This window comes from Lynx rufus, unplaced genomic scaffold, assembly GCF_022079265.1.
Source record: "Lynx rufus isolate CCGP_SWC_20201006 ecotype Redwood Valley unplaced genomic scaffold, mLynRuf1.p SCAF_16, whole genome shotgun sequence".
In the NCBI taxonomy this organism is placed as follows: domain Eukaryota; kingdom Metazoa; phylum Chordata; class Mammalia; order Carnivora; family Felidae; genus Lynx; species Lynx rufus.
The window spans coordinates 7,593,856-7,609,730 of NW_025814830.1; the positions used below are offsets into that span (position 1 = coordinate 7,593,856).

Here is a 15,875-nt window from a genome sequence, read left to right on the forward strand (position 1 = left end):
AAAGAACAGACGAACCGAGTCATTCTCTACAGCGTTGCTTCTAATAGATGGGAAACAACCCCAATACCCACCAGGAGAGAACCTGCACGGTAAATTATCCCCCATCCACGCAACGGGTTACAGTGGTAGAGAGTGAGACGGCTCTAGACAGGCTGAGGTTAGCCGAGCTCCAAGACATATTCTTAACCAAAAAAGACCACTGTGCAGAACAGAATGTATATATGACACTCCCCTCTATGGACAAAGGGAGGGGGGATTGTTGTACATACTGTGTACATATTTACCTGTAGAATCATAAACTACTTCTGGAAGGATACACGAGACATTGATAAGAATGGTTACCTCTGGGGGGGCACCTGGGGCCTGGGGGTAGGAGTGGCGGATTTTTGTTCATTTTAATTAATTAAATTAAGTGTGATTTAATTCCTGTTCATACAAATCTTTGATTTTTGAAAGTTTTGAGGCATGTGCTTTAAAACTTTAAAACAGAGGCACCTTTAAACAGGTTTGAAACGGGTAGCTCTGGGGCGCCCGGGTGGCTCAGTCGGTTAAGCGGCTGACTTTGGCTCAGGTCGTGACCTCACAGTTTGTGAGTTCAAGCCCCGCATCAGGCTCTGGGCTGACAGCTCGGAGCCTGGAGCCTGCTTCGGATTCTGTGTCTCCCTCTCTCTCTCTGACCCTCCCCCACTCACACTCTGTCTCTGTCTCTCCCTCGAGAATAAGTAAACATTAAAAAAAAAAAAATCTGGGGCTCCTGGGTGGCGCAGTTGGTTAAGCGTCCGACTTCAGCCAGGTCACGATCTCGCGGTCCGTGAGTTCGAGCCCCGCATCGGGCTCTGGGCTGATGGCTCAGAGCCTGGAGCCTGTTTCCGATTCTGTGTCTCCCTCTCTCTCTGCCCCTCCCCCGTTCATGCTCTGTCTCTCTCTGTCCCAAAAATAAATAAACGTTAAAAAAAAAAAATCTTGAAACAGGTAGCTCAGGGGGTTAAGCATTGGACCTGGGCTCAGGTCACATGATCTCACGATTTGATTCACGCATCGGAGCCCTGCAAGGGGTGAGTTCCAGCCCCACACTGAGTGAGCTCGAGCCCCGCTTCTGGTGAACACAAGCCGTTCTTTCGGTGAGCTCTGCTTCCCTCTCTCTCTCTCTCTCTCTCTCTCTCTCTCCCCGTCTCTGCCTCTTGTGGGATTCTCTCTATCCTCTCTCTCTGCCCCTTGCTCACTTGCACCCTTTAGCTCTCAAAAAAAAAAAAAAAATAATAATAATAATAAATAAATAAATAAATAAATACTTAAAAACAAATTAAAGATTCATGTAGCAAACCCAAATGTGGAAACTTATTTTTCCCTCTCTTTAACACAAAAGGTAGCATAATCCCCTACAAATGGTTCTGTGCCTTTTTTTTTTTTTTTTTGGTTTATTAATCTATCTTGGAGATGGTTTCACATCAGTACAGTAAGGGAGGGCTTCATTTAAAATTTTTTCTGTGTTAACTAACTGCACGTGTTCATATTTATCGGCACACACATTCACACACATAGACTTGCCATGGCTGCGTAGGATTCCAATGCGTAGATGTTCACAGGATTATTTCACCAGTGCCATGCTGATGAACGCTGCATTCTGATTCTTTACGCAAGGCCGCAAGGGATAACCTTGCACATCCCTCTTTTTGCCCAGAGGCTGACATATATCTACATGATCAGCGCCTGGAATGGCCAGGCCTATGAGTCACGACGGATGGTCATAATCGTTAACACCGTAAGGCCAGCAGTTCATCTCTACGGAGCACATACCGTGCTGGAGGCCCTTGGCGTGTATAAATTAACTCGTTTCCGCCTCCCAACAACCGCAGGTGGGTTAGCATTATTATTATCCCGTTTTGTAGAGAAGGAAACTGAGGCACAGAGGGACTGAATAAGCAGCCCAAGGCTGCACAGCTGGTAAATGGCAGAACGGGGATTCGTTCAAACTTGGCCACTCCAGTTATTAAGACCTCCCTTGTGGACCAGGAGATCGCGTCTGCCTTTCCACGGCAATGATAATTTCGATTAATACTGCCAACTGCCAGGAAGGAGGCCTTTCTTTGAATGTCCTTTTGAATCTGGGGCCAGGTGATTAACTATGATCCGCTCCAACAACAGCAACAGCAATAATAATAACAACCGTCAACTAGGCTAACTACACGCACGCGAATCCCGGGGGCGGGGGACCGCGACACCCCACTCCGGGCCCCACCTCGATGGCGGGCAGCGTCTTGCTCGCCTCCGTGCTGCTCTCCCCGAGGATGCTGCCGGCCGAGCGGCCCTCGCACTCGTAGCGGAAGCGCATGCCGCGCTGTTTGGGCTGCTCCGTGATGACCAGGTGCGGCCGCGGCCCGGGGCCCGGGGCCGGGGGCAGGATCCGGCCCAGGGGACAGCCCCAGGGCGGCGGCGTGGCCGGGGGCGGGGGCGCCGCGGGGCCCAGGGTGACGGTGCTCAGGGAGGCGGCCCCGCGAGACACCAGGCGCGGCAGTCCCTCGCCCGGGCCCGGCTGCGCCCCCTCCAGGCCAAAGCCGTTCTCCTTGATGTACTCGTCGATGATCTCTGCGGGAGAAGCAAAAACTGGGGATGACGCTGATTATAAAAGGAATGGCTCGGTGACCCTCCCTCCCCACCCCCGCCCCGAGACCTGTGCCGCCCCGCCTTCCCTAAGCCATTCCTTTCTTCACAAACACATTTCTTGGGGCGCCTGGGTGGCTCAGTTGGTTGAGTGTCCGACTTGGGCTCAGGTCATGATCTCGCGGTTCACGAGTTCGAGGGACTGGGCTCTGTGCTGACAGCTCAGAGCCCGGAGCCTGCTTTAGATTCTGTGCCTCCCGCTCTCTCTGCCCCTCCCCTGCTCACACTCTGTCTCTCTCTCTCAAAAACAAATGAAACATTAAAAATAAAATTAAAAAAAAAAACATATTTCTTGCGGGCTGATGGCGGGGGGTGGGGCTTGGCCCCAAACACAAAAAAAGTCCCTACCCCTCCTTCTTGCAAACAGCTCCCCAGTTCTTGAAGCCAGAAACCTGGGGACCTGCCTGGTCTCTCCTCCTGCACGCTCACATCCACTCCCCTCCCTAATAGCACCTGAATTCAAGTCTCCATCACCTCTCACCTGGATAAAGGTAGGGCCAGGTAACAGGTGTCCCTGCGTCCAGCTCACCCCGTTTAACAACGGCAAGAATAACAGCTGTTCTGCCTCAGAGAGCAGCCCCATCGTCCAAACGCTCAAGCTGGAAGGATGCGCCTCTTTGTGGGTTGCTCACGATCCCCCAGCTGTGTCCCGTCCTTGAACTTCTGCCTCTTGCCTCAAACACATATTTACGCTTCTCCCCACACCCCTGCGTCCATCCTGGTCCACCCTCACGGTCTCCCCTCGAACCGCTGCTCCCGTTCGCCGCCAGCTCACCTCCTCAGCCTGTCCCCCACGCACAGCCAGAGGTATCTCATGTCAGATCTTGTCCCCCCTCCCGTGGCGCCCATCTCCCTTACAGTCGAAGTCCATGTCTTCCCCATATAACCCCCCCCCAAACTCTATTCGTCTCAGAAAACAAAAAACAAAAAACAAAACCCCACAACCCGGACCCCTCCAGATCCCTGCCACAGAGCCTTGCATGGACGGGTCCCTGTGGTCCTGGGTCTCCCACCACCTCCCTGTCACCTAGCTCTTTTCTCTTGCTCCCAGCAAAACTGGCCCTCTCTGGGGGGGGGGGGTTGTGCTTGCTCCCCATCTGCCTATTCCATCCAGCCCACACTGGTTTCTCATCCTTCTGGTGACAAATGTCACGCCTTCAGAAAGGCCACTCTAATGTGTGTCTTCCCAGGCCATCTGTTTTCCTTTGTGTTATTTCCTTCACAGCCCTTAGCCCAATCTGACATTATCTTGCTCATTTATTCCTTTTCCTACTGTCTCCTCCACTAGAGTGTCAGCTCCAGGAGGGTGGGGACCTTGTTTGGTTTGTGGGTGAATCCCCGGGGCCTAGAACAGTGCCTGGCACATGACGGGTGCTTGAAACAGCTCACCGAAAGAATTACCAACGGTCACGGTAATGGTGCCACGAAAGGCGGCTGGCGTGCGGAGTCATTTCTAATTATCAAGCACTGCTAACACCTTGGGAACGTGACCGTTAAAATCCCCTGGCGGTCCTAGAAGTCACGCTGTGACCCTCCCCCTGCCCAACAGCAAGGGAGGCCAAGATCCCCCACTGTGAGAACTTGGACTCCTCAGCCTCCCCCCAGACCTGCCCTGTGATACTCACCCAATTCATCTGTGGAAGGAAGAGAAAGAGAAAGAGAAAAGTGAGGTCCAGAAAGTGCTCAAGACTTTGATCTTTTAAGACGGATTCCCCAACCCCCTCGCCTCATGGAACCCCTCCCTTTCCCCCTTCCTCCATCCTGGGAAACTGGGCTCCGACTCCCTGGGGTACCAAACCCCAGCCCCTGTCTTATCCTCTTGGGCTACCCCCCCTCCCCCGCTCAGCTCCCAATATTGGAGCCCCAGGGTCAGGGTACCCTCAAGTGCCTTCTAAAAACCGGGAATTATAAAGCATCATCGGGAAGGAAGCCGAAGATCTTATCACTGGGAAAAAACTCAACATCCAAGATTCTAAACTGAATGTGGGGGGGGGGGGGGTTCCCTCCCTAAAGCCCACCACAGAACCCCAAGGTTCTACACTAGCTAGTATCTGAAGGTCCAAGGAAGTCGGTCCTTCACCTCCAGGCACCCACCTGCCCCGCACCCCGGCCCAGTCCCTCAGCAAGGCCCACCCACCATCCCAGATTCGCCCCCTGAGTGGGGAGAAACAGCAATGCTGGGGAAGCCCTTTATCACCTCCTCAGGGAGGCTCTGTCCTGAACGGGGCCATGGAGAAATTGAAACACGCCTCCCGTCATTCCATAGACAGGATGAGGGGAAGGCCGGAGTGAGCAAGCCTGGGCTCACACCGTGAGGGAGGGCAGGGGTCTGCTGCCGGTCGTAGACTTGTCGATGCCGGCCTGCCTCGCTGCCAGACCTGTCCTCCTCTTCCTCCTCCTCCACTCTCGGGGAGTGGCTCCTGTCGGCCACTGCCACCTGGCAGTTTGCTCCTCGTAAAGCAGTTTACCTGCTCCCCTTATCTCATGTGATCTTTGAAGTCAGCAAGGGGGGGGAGGATCCCCCCCCACTTGATAGCTGGGGACACTGAGGCTAGGAGAGAAGAAGGGACAGGCTGTAGATCACTGGCAGGGCCAACCTCCAACTTGGAACAACTTTCTTAAGCATCTATGCTGGACGGCCTGGGAACCCCAAGATGAGTTAGACTTTGGGGCCCTCAAGGAGCTCCCAGGCTGCAGGGGGAAACTGAGGCCCAGGAGGCAGTGGCCTGAGCTTTGGACTGCTTCAGCTCAAATCTTCAGTTAGCAACTTGCTAACTGTAGGGACTTGAGCCCGTTACGTAACCCCTTTGGGCCTTGGTGTCTTCACCTGTAAAATGGACACAGTAATAATGCCTCGCTGGGCTGCTGTGAAAATCAAATGAGCTAATACGTGGGAAGCACTCAGAACTGTCACAGTTGTAGGCAAGACATAAATGCCAGCTGCTCTTGGAGAAAGTGTTGGGAGACATTATTTTATGGACTTAGGTAACCCGCTCTCCCTTTCTAGGCCTCGGTCCATCTGTCTACATATAAAACGAAAGGGTTGGAAGATGTGCTTTCACAACATGGGGTGTAGAGTCGCCCAGATGTTGGTTTGAATCCTATCTGTCACTCACTGACTGTGCAGCCTTGGGGAAGTCTCTCAACCTCTCTGAGTCTTTCTCTGAAACATGAGGTCTGAGCTCCTATCTCAGGTGTCAACATGAGGATTCAGAATCGCACAGATCAATTGCTCAGCACGGTGTCTGAGCCCTGTGTCGTAAAGGCTTAGCTAATAGTATTATTATCTAAAATCCTCTTTCAGCCAGGAAACGCTGGGACCTTCTCCTTATTAAAGGCTCAATTCAAATAACCCCCTACCCCACCTCAACCTCCCACAGAGACCTGCCAAACCATTCAGGGACGGCCAGGATGGGCCCCATGTCTTTCCTGCCTCAGGGCCTTAGCACAACCTGCTCTCTGCCAGAATGCTCTTCCTCCGTTTCTTTGCGTGGCCTCCTCCTCCTCCTTCAGGTTCCTGCTCAAATGTCGCTTACTAGATGGGTCTTCCCTGACCACTTTATCTAAGAAAGCCCCCTGGTCCCTTGCTCCAGTCACTGACAGTTACATACCTTCGTTTTATCATTTTCATGACACCGATTAGGATTTGACAGGACTTTGCATTAAGAGACTCACATCTATCTCCTCCTGCAGACTGTGAGCACCTCAGAGTAGGGAACATGTCTGCCCCATCGCACTGTATACCCAGGACCCAGTACGTGTCTAGCCCGTCAGAATGAGGGAAATTTTCCCTCCCACTCTGTCCTGGCATTTAGGGCTCTCATTCTTACCCTGCTGTTAGATATCACTGGCCCCGAGACCTCTTCAGAGCCTTTATCACATTTTATAATCCTGCATTTACTTTATTGCCTATGTGTCTGCCTCCACATCTAGGGAGGGAACCTAGGAGGGCAGAATCAGGGCTGTCTCAGTCACTACTGAGTCCCCAGCACTGCCCGGCACAGGGCCAGCTACAGAACGGCACTCGGTAAATATTTATCGAAGAGATGACATCACCAATGACTCTCAATTGAAACCAAAGATGTAGGTCTTGCGCCAGAAAAACCTCAGCCTTGTTCCTGCCCGGAACCAGTGCTCGGGCACGACCTGTCCCCAGTGCCATGCCCCACCTTTCACCGCTGTCCAAACTCTCAGCCCTGTTAGAGAACCCGCTGAGCCTCCTCCACGGCCAGGCCAGCGCTTTGCAGGTCCATCCCAAGGATCTACCTCCAGACAGAGGCCCAGCCCCAGCCCACTAGGGCCAACTGAGTTTTCACGGTGACAGGATTCAATCCCTGCCCTCGAAATCCCAGAAGATTTCTAGGAGAGAAGATGTTGTCATTTAGCTATGATTCTGCGCTGTCTTGGGCAGCAATGAATTTTGGATGGCACTGGCTGAGGGGCCGTACAGACTAGTGGTTCTCAGCTTCTTTTTGGGAACTTGCTAGAAATGCAAACTCTCAGGGCCGCTCCTACACCTACTGAATCAGAAACTCTAGAGGTAGGGCCCAACAATCTGTTTTAACAAGCTCCCTGAATGACTCTGATGAACACGAAGGTTTAAGAACCATGGTTACAGGCTCTGTAACAACGACAACAGCGGCAGCAACAACAGCAAAAGCCATTAACAGTTAACACTTACGGGGACTTTACTGTGTGCCAGAAACTGCTTTGCAGACCTGCCTGTATCAGCTCATTGAATCCTCTCAATCCCTGCCACCAAAACGGAGGCACTGATATTATGTCCATCTTACAGATGAGGCAAACTGAGGCCCAGAGAGGGGAAGTGATTTGCAGGCACTCACACAGGGAGGAGGTGATGGGTGGCACCAGTGTGTACTTATTACCCTCTGCACTGCCACGGTAAATCTCTAAAGAGGACTCCTCTTAGAGGGTGAATAGGTGGTTAGTTTTACCTGTCCAGCTCCTAATCACCCGGGAGGTAGGGGCATCTGGGGCCCCCATCTCAACCGGCGGGGATGAATACAGGTGGTCAGAGGAAAGCTGAGGTGGACCTGGGCGAAACCCCAGACAAGAGGCGTGCCCAGTGCCGCCTCCACAGGACGCCCCCCTCCCCCGTCCTGAGGGCGCAGGTGGGCCGGAACTGTGGAGGGCTGCTCACCCGTGGTCCTGGAAACGGCGAGCGAGAGCGAGGAGAGGTCAGCGGACCCTGCAGGGAGGGAGGCATGTCTCAGGAGGTAACGCGGCGGCTGCGGGGGGGGGGGGGGGGCACGGGAGAATCTCCCAGGCCCCACCCCGTTCCTCTCGTGGCCCCGCCCCTTTGGATCACGCCCCTTCTGCCTTATAGCGTGCAGGGTCTGGCCTTCCTTCTCCAACTTCTGGACCCGTTCCCCAGTTTCTGTCATTCTCACCACCCTCCATCACAGTCAGGCCGGCTCCTTCTCTTTCTCAAGGGCCTGGAGGAGCCCTTAACCTCAGGAAAGCCCCCACTCCGTCCTTTCTCTCAGGATCAACCCTCCCCCTTCACTTTTTCAGTGTCACCCAGTCCCCTTCTCCCTCTCAGACCCTGCCACTTCTCTCCAGAGACAGGCCCCACCCCCCCCTTTCTTCTCCGAGGCAGGCCCCGCCCCTCTTTTTTCGGAACAGGCCCACCCCCTTTTCCCTGGCAGAGTCAGGCCCCGCCCCCTTACTCTGAGTGCGACGCCGCTTCCTTCTTAGAGTTAAGCTCCGCCCCCTCCTTGCTCTCAGAGTCAGGCTCCGCCCCCTTCGGTGAGCGAGGACCCTCATTTTCGCCCTCGGTGAATCTGTCCACGCCCCCACTCCGCAGGAGCAGCTCCCGCCCCGCCTTCTCCGAGTCGGGCCCCGCCTCCTCCTCTGCCTCAGGGTCAGGCCCCGCCCCCTTCTCACTCTGTAGTGGGACGCCTCCCTCTTACCTTGGGCTGGACCCCGTCACTATCCTCTGTCTCCTTCCTTCCCTCTAATACAGTGTCCCCGGAACCCTCAACCTCGCCCCCCCAAACGTTTTAGAGTCCCGTAGGACCCCCCCAGACTACTCCAGGACCCTCCAGAACCCCTGCATCTCCAGTCCCGCCCCAGACTCCTCTCCTGAACCCCGGTCCCGCTTACCCAAGGCCCCCAGCTCCGGCGCAGCGGACGGTCTGGCGACGCGGCGACTCGGCATGGCCCGACCAGTGGGGACGGACGGCCCGGAGGCCGGCCCAGATCAAAACACACACGCGGGCAGGCCGGGCGGCCAGAAGGCACGGTCCGGAGGACGATCGCGGGTCGGGCGAGCGGCGCAGGGGCTGGGGCCACAGGCCGGGCTGGACGCGCGGCGCCCGGGGCTGCGGGGGGCGCCGGGCCGGGCCGGGCGGGCGGCGGGCGGGGGCGGGGCGGCGGAATTCCCCGGCGCCGCCGGCCTGCGCGCCCATTGGCCTGCACCCCATCGTGACGTCACGCTAGGGGAACGGGAAAACCCCCACGCGTCACGTGGTCGCGGGGGCGGGGCCGGCCGGGAAGAGGAGGCTGGGCGCACAGGAGGGGCTGGGCGAGCGCCGCTGCCCAGTGCTCAGGGGGGAGACAACTGAGGCTTGTTGAGGGCCACTCACGTCCTACCCCGGGAGCAAGTTGGGAAACTGAGGCCCGCCCCCCAGGTCTGCAAGCGGGAGCTGAAACTGCTATTTCTCTGTAAGGGAAGCTTCGGGATCGGGAGGTTGCCAGGGCTCCAGCTGCCATTGGTAATAATGATCTTTACGAAAACCTCCGCAGCCTCTCTATGCCTCAGTTTCTTCAAGGGTGAACTGGGACTGAAGGTACTTAAACGTTTAAAGCTAGAATGCCGGTTTTAGGATTTGTCTGTCTTGTTCCTTGCTCTAACCCTAGCGCCTAGAACATCCCTTGGAACACAGTGGGTGTCCATTAAATGTTTAGTGCATGGATGGATGTTTTATTCTTCCCCCATTACCCCTTCAAGTTTCCCAATGGCCCAGAACACTTTCACCTCGAGGGCTCAGCAACTCATTGTGGGCACGGTGACCGCCGAGCCCCCAGTGTACATGTTAAGCTGACCCCTGAGCAAAGGGCTTACCTGGGGCCTTATATCTCACAGCTTGCACCAGCCTCAGAGGCATGTGATCAAATTACCATTATTGCAGAGCAGGAGCCTGAGGCTCAAAGAGGGGCAGCTATTTGGTTAGGTCACATTCCTAGGCCTTCCCTGTTTGTCCCTGAGAATGACCGGTTGACCATTAGGTTCTAATTTGCCAGGGTTTAGCATCCTGTGCCCACTCGTGTCAAATTTTCACCCCTTCTCTCCGTGACCCATGCGGACTCATTGATTCATTTGACATACACTTACTGAGCACCTGCTGTGTGCCAGGGCCTGCACCGGGCACCGGGTCACAGCACTCACCACGCCAGGCCCGGTGCCTCCTCGTGGAGAGCAGAATAGGGTACAGCAGCAGTCTCAAAGTGTGGCCCTCGGGCCTTCAGGTGATGCAGATAGCTGAAGCCCAAGTGTTGCCCTGGAGCAAAATATCGAGCAAACCTTTTCCACAAAAAAGCAGTCAAAGACAGCACAGAAACAATGAGCACGGCCATGTCCCAATAAAACATTATTTTATGGGCGTTGAAACTTGGGCTTTGTAGAACTCTCATGTGAAACGAAATATTTTTGAGATTTTTTTCTTCCAACCACTCAAAAATGTAAGAATCACGCAAAAACTGGAAAAAGCTGGTTTTCGCCTGGAGGCTGTAGCCTGCATTTGACAAGAGCATTGCAAGAGAGGTTATGATTCGAGGGTCCAGAATCAGGCTGTTGGGGTTCAAATCGTAGGTCTCCCACTTACCAGCTGTGTGGCCTCAGGCAACTGACTTCGTCTCTCAGCCTTGGTTTCCCCATCTGTAAAATGGGTCTTATAATAGGATGGTTGTCAGGATTAATAAGATACTAAAAATAGTTGACACTATAGCTCTGTATGTGCTAGGCACTGTCCCAACAGCTGAGGACAGAGCGAGAAAGACGACAAAACCCCTGCCACCATGGAACTGAAACCGAAGGTGGGGGAGGACAGATGGAAAAATAGATAAGCAGGGCACCTGGGGGGCTCAGTCAGTTCAGCAGCCGACTCTTGATTTTGGCTCAGGTTATGATCCCAAGGGCCTGGGATCGAGCCCTGTGTCGGGCGGAGCCTGCTTAAGATTCTTATTCTCTCTCGGGGTGCCTGGGTGGCCCAGTCGGTTGAGCGTCCGACTTCGGCTCAGGTCACGATCTCGCGGTCCGTGAGTTCGAGCCCCGCGTCGGGCTCTGTGCTGACAGCTCGGAGCCTGGAGCCTGCTTCAGATTGTGTCTCCCTCTCTCTGCCCCTCCCCCGCTCCTGCTCTGTCTCTCTCTGTCAAAAATAAACATTAAAAAAAAATTTTTTTTAAAGATTCTCATTCTCTCTTTCTCTCTCTCTCTGCTCTCCCTCTGTCCCTCTCCCCTGTTCATGCTCTCACTCTCTAAAATAAAAAATAAAAATAAAGCAGATAAGCAAACGTGTATCTGGTGGCGATCGCAGCATTACAGAATAAAGCAGGATGTATAGATTGACTTTGGAGGGTGCTGTTTGAGTTAGGAAGTTCAGGGAAGGTCTGAGATGACGTCTGAACAGAGTCGAAACGGTGAAGACTCTTTGTGGCTACGTAGAGAAGTGTTCGAGACGCAGGAAACAGCAAACGCAAAGACCCTGAGGTGGGCACGTGCATGGCATGTTCAAGGAACAAGGAGGCTGGGGTGACCACTAGAGAAGTAGAGGAAGCAAGAGTTAAATGTGGCCTGTAAAGCGATGGGGACATTGAGTAACATTAAATTTAACAGATGAAGCGAACCGCATACAAACCTCAGGCTAGAGTTTGGCTCCTGATAAGGAACATCTAATAGCGGCTCCTATAATAGGACCAGGAGCCCAGTCGGTCCCCCCCCCCCCACCGTCCCTTGCAAACATCTGGCCTCGTAACTGTTTAATTGGGTGGATAACTAAAAGCACAGGCCAGAAATCCCCAGCATTCGGGGCTTCTGCTGGGCTCTGAGCACCCTGAGGGCAGGCTTGGGGCTATCTTGGTCTCTGCTGTGTAAGCAGAACCCCCACCCCCATCCCCGCTCAGTGCAAGGTGCAGGGGAGGTGCTCGGGAAAAATCTGTGGACTGACTGCATGTCAGTCTCTCCACCGGTGTGTTAATGCAGGCCCCGCCAAGGTCCACACTTCTGGATGTGTACCTGTCTGTGAGAGACTGCACAAACATGTGCTCAGCCAACATTCCCAGAGGACAGAGCAGTGACTGAGACAGCTCTGGCTCTGTGCTCACAAGGCTCAGTCCAGTGGAGAATAACCTGTCCCTAGACAGGGATGACTCATAGTGGGCAGGGCTGGGACGAGAGATTAGGGAGCTGGGGGTCCCGGATCAGGTAGTCAGGGAGGACTTCCTGGAGGAAGAGATACTGGAACTGCAATGTGGGGGACGCCTAGGGTAAGATAATGAGTTGTGTGCCTCAGGGCACGTCCCAGGGAAGGGAAGAGCAGGGTCTAGAGCCAGAAGATAAGAGATCATGGCAAGTTAAAGCAAGGGTGATGAGGGGCGCCTGGCTGGCTCCGTCAGTGGGTGGAGCGTGCAGCTCTTGATCTCGGGGTTGTGAGTTCAAGCACATTGGGCATAGAGATTACTTGAAAATCTTAAAAAAAAAAAAAAAAAAAGGCGAGATGAGGCTGTGGGGGTGAAGTCCCTCCCATCCCCTCAAGGTCTCGTTTATTAGGGGCCTGGACTCTTCTCCCCAGCATACTGGGAACCACAGTAGGTTCTGAACAGGGGACAGGCAGGGTCAAGTCTGCGCCTTAGAAAACCCTCTGGCTGCTGAGTGGAGAGTGGACGGGAGGGGCAGGGACAGACGGGGAACAGCTTGGACCAGGTGGTCTCAGTGGGAGTGAAGAGGTGGGACTCCCGAGTGTGGGGGGTACGGCTGGTGGGCCTTGCCAAAGGCTTGGGCGTGTGCCTGCGGGGGGCTAGTGAGTCCAGGGGGCCTGAGAGCCTCCTTGGTTCCTGGAATCGTGGGACAGAAGCCCCACAGAGGAGTCCGGGCTTTCTCCCGGGGCACTGGCAACCCTGGGATGATGCAGGGCAGGGAAGGGAGTGTTGTGGGTCCGTGGGGCTGCCTGAGGGGAGGAGGGGCCCGCTGCCCACGTGTGTGCATGCGGGGCCCTGCGTGTGCTAACGTTTCCCAGGACCTCATGGATTCCCTGCCCGGCTCTGCAGGAGGTCGGCAGTGGAGCCCTGTGTGGCCCTGGGCGTCCTCTCCCTGTGTTGATGCGGCCACCCCCCAAAACAGTAAATCTGGAAATGTGAGGTCCCAACAGTTCGGAGGGAAGGGACATCCAGAGACGTATAGAGTCCATGTCTCTACAGTGGATCGACAGTCCCAGCCCAGACAGCTGGGAAGACGTGTTGGCTGGGTCCCGGGGGCAGATGTCACCTCCACAGCTACAGAGCACGACAGCCAGGCACACCACCCTGAGTAAGGAGTCACCCCCGTACCCCTACCGTGACCCTGGCGGGGAGAGCTGAGAGGCCCAGAGACGGGAGGCTGTGTGTCTAGGGTGCGGGGACTACTCAACAAGGAAGCCTGATGGGGAGTTGACTCATGGGGTGGGCCTGTGCTGCTGCCCCGCCTGGCAGCACGAGGCCAGGAGAGCATCAGGGGAGGGGGCACAGCCAGATGCAGCCTCGTGGGCGAGAACGCAGGTGCAAGAAGGTCACAGCAAACAGCTTCCCGTCTGTGAAATGGGGACAGTTACGGAAGCCCCTGGAGGGCTGCCGGGAGGGGGAGGAAGGGAAGAAAGGGCCTGGTCACGGGGGGTCACTGTCTCCCACTCTACTCCATCCTGCACTCCGCAGGTCTCCCTTGCAGACCCAGGAGAGACACCCGCACCCCGGCGAAGCTGCCCTCCGAGGTGGCAGAGGAAGGCAGGCACGAGGGGGGATGGCTGAGTTTAAGTTAAACACCCATATGAATTTATTAAATCCAGACTGTGTTAAAGGGTGGCGGTCTGGGAGGAGGGGCGTGGCGGGGGGACAAGGGACAAGATGATGGATGGCCGCAGGCATCCCGCAGAGGGGCCCCAGCCGCCCCCCCGCCTGGGCACCCCCCTCGGCAGCGCCACGTCGGCTTCACCATGATTCCCAACGGTGCTGGGCTGGCAGGGCGAGATGGCTAGAAACACAGAGGGACACACGGACAGACGGCGCCTCCACAAACAACGTGCCCCGGCCTGCCCCGGCCCCCGCAACACACGCTGGGCTCTGGCCCGCGGGGGCCTCCTGCCACCCTGGCCCCATCTGTCCAGGGAAAGGGCGACAAGGAGGGGAGGCGAGGGGGCCGGGGCCGCGGGGGTGGTGGTCACCAGGAGCCGGAGCGGAAGAGGAGGACCAGGGGCGGCTAATCCCTTTTCTTGTCCTCTGCTGGCTTTGGAGGGGCTTCCTGGGGCTCGGTGGCAGAGCTGGCCCCCTGGGTGGGCTTGGCGGGCGGGGGCGTGGAGGCCTCCTCCCTGGCGGCGGCGGTGGTGGCTGTGGCAGGGGCCGGGGCGGGTGGGGGTGGGAGGGCCCCTGCTGCTGTCGGGGCCTCGGCCACGGGGGCGGCTGCTGTCGGGGCCTCGCCACTCATGCCAAACTCGTTCACCCGCGTGGGGTCGACGCGGTAGATCCACCGTTGGTAGAGGTAGATGAAGAAGACCACATCTGGCGGGGGGGGGGGGGGCGAGGGGGGGCAGCGTGAGGGGGCGGCCGTGGCACCCCTCAGACCAGGGCCCTGCCTGTGCCCGGGTCTGGCGGCGGCCTCCCGCGCCGGCCCTCCCGCCCGCCCGCTGGACCTCACCGTCCCGCAGGCAGCCGATCCGATACATGACGGGCATCTTGATGACAAAGGCAAACAGGTCGTCAATGAAGGTGTTGAGGGCCTTGTAGGTGAGCATGCGCCAGGGCAGGTGGGCCACAGACTTGAGCTTGTAGTTGATGAAGAGCTGGGGTGTCATGGTGATGAAGCCTGCAGTGACGGGGAAAGGGACGCCCGTGAGCAGAGGAAGGGGCGTCCTGACCCCTGACCTCTCTGGCCGCCTTGCCGGTCTCGCCCTCCGCACTCCGCTCCAGCACCACCACCCCCCCACCCCCGCCAGCCCCTCACCACTCCCGCGCCCAGGCACATCTCACCACAGCTCCCTCGCCCCACCCCGGGCAGCTTGCAGGCCTCAGTTTACACATCATGCCCCGAGAGGTTTCCCCAAACCCCTTTACTTCGACCCCTTCGCGGCACCCGCTGTAACTCGCCCGTCTGCTTGTTGACTCTGAAGGGGCCCCTGAGGACAAGGACATACCGAAACATGCCGTGCGTGGCCTCCGGAAAGTCCTCGCTGACCCCCACGTTGGACCAGGCTCCCCTCACCCCCTTCAAGGCTCCTCACGCGCCACCCCTGCCCACCCAGGGCTGTCCCTGTCTGGGGAGGAGTCCCTCCCGCATCGGGCCGTGAGCATCAGGAGGGCAGGGCCGGGCCTCCTGGACCACCGCTGGGCACCAGCAGGGCCCGGCGTGGGGCCCGGGAGCGTCTGCGGCGGGCGCCCCGGGAGGCCGGCTCACCGAAGGTCAGCAGGAAGCCGTAGAGCATGCTGAGCACCCAGGAGTACCAGCCCTTGTGCTCCAGGTACAGGAGGCTATAGACCGCGTAGCAGCCCAGGAGCGGAAAGAGGATCCACGACAGGTACCGGAACGCCATCTGCGGGGCGCGGGGCAGGGCTGGCACCCGGCTCCCCACCGTCACCCACCCACACCCGGTCCGGCAGGCCGGGCCAGGGGAATTTCCAGGTGGCCCCGGGAACCGTGGACTCGCACAGGAAGTATACACGGCAGGCGCGGAACACCGGAGGGTGTGACGCAGGCCATAAAGAAGGGCCCCGCCAGTGGGCGGGCAGATGCCCTAGCCCCCCACCCACTGCCCATCTCCTGGGCCCCCCAAGGGCATGTGGGTGCTTGGAGACCCTCCCCGGGGCCCACCGTGGAGGACACTCACATCATCATACACTTTGGTAGAGGACTCGATGTACGTGGACTTGTCTTTGAAGGTTGGGCGGGGGAAGAGTCCTGCCACCTTGTGCTCCCGGTCCAGCTGCAGACGGGGAGGGAGGCCGTGGTCGGC

General features: G+C 57.0%; 2 protein-coding genes across 4 annotated transcripts in view; both read right to left on the reverse strand.

Annotated features, from left to right (window-relative positions):
- Positions 1-9,007, reverse strand: part of RELB (RELB proto-oncogene, NF-kB subunit) — a 30,023-nt gene extending 21,016 nt beyond the window's left edge. The window contains exons 1-4 of one of the 3 annotated variants that reach the window (XM_047077873.1): positions 8,788-9,007; positions 7,823-7,870; positions 4,287-4,295; positions 2,240-2,604 (exon numbers count right to left, since the gene is read on the reverse strand). In XM_047077873.1, the coding sequence (XP_046933829.1) occupies positions 2,240-2,604; positions 4,287-4,295; positions 7,823-7,870; positions 8,788-8,842 (477 nt within the window). In that variant the 5' untranslated portion in view covers positions 8,843-9,007. The remainder of the gene's footprint in view (positions 1-2,239; positions 2,605-4,286; positions 4,296-7,822; positions 7,871-8,787) is intronic. The other 2 variants (XM_047077874.1, XM_047077876.1) reach the window with 2 other exon arrangements.
- A 4,674-nt stretch (positions 9,008-13,681) lies between these two features.
- The window catches only part of CLPTM1 (CLPTM1 regulator of GABA type A receptor forward trafficking), a 31,833-nt gene continuing 29,639 nt past the window's right edge, over positions 13,682-15,875 (reverse strand). Inside the window, exons 11-14 of the mRNA XM_047077877.1 lie at positions 15,750-15,845; positions 15,320-15,455; positions 14,564-14,731; positions 13,682-14,427 (exon numbers count right to left, since the gene is read on the reverse strand). Of these exons, the coding sequence (XP_046933833.1) occupies positions 14,129-14,427; positions 14,564-14,731; positions 15,320-15,455; positions 15,750-15,845 (699 nt within the window). The 3' untranslated portion in view covers positions 13,682-14,128. The remainder of the gene's footprint in view (positions 14,428-14,563; positions 14,732-15,319; positions 15,456-15,749; positions 15,846-15,875) is intronic.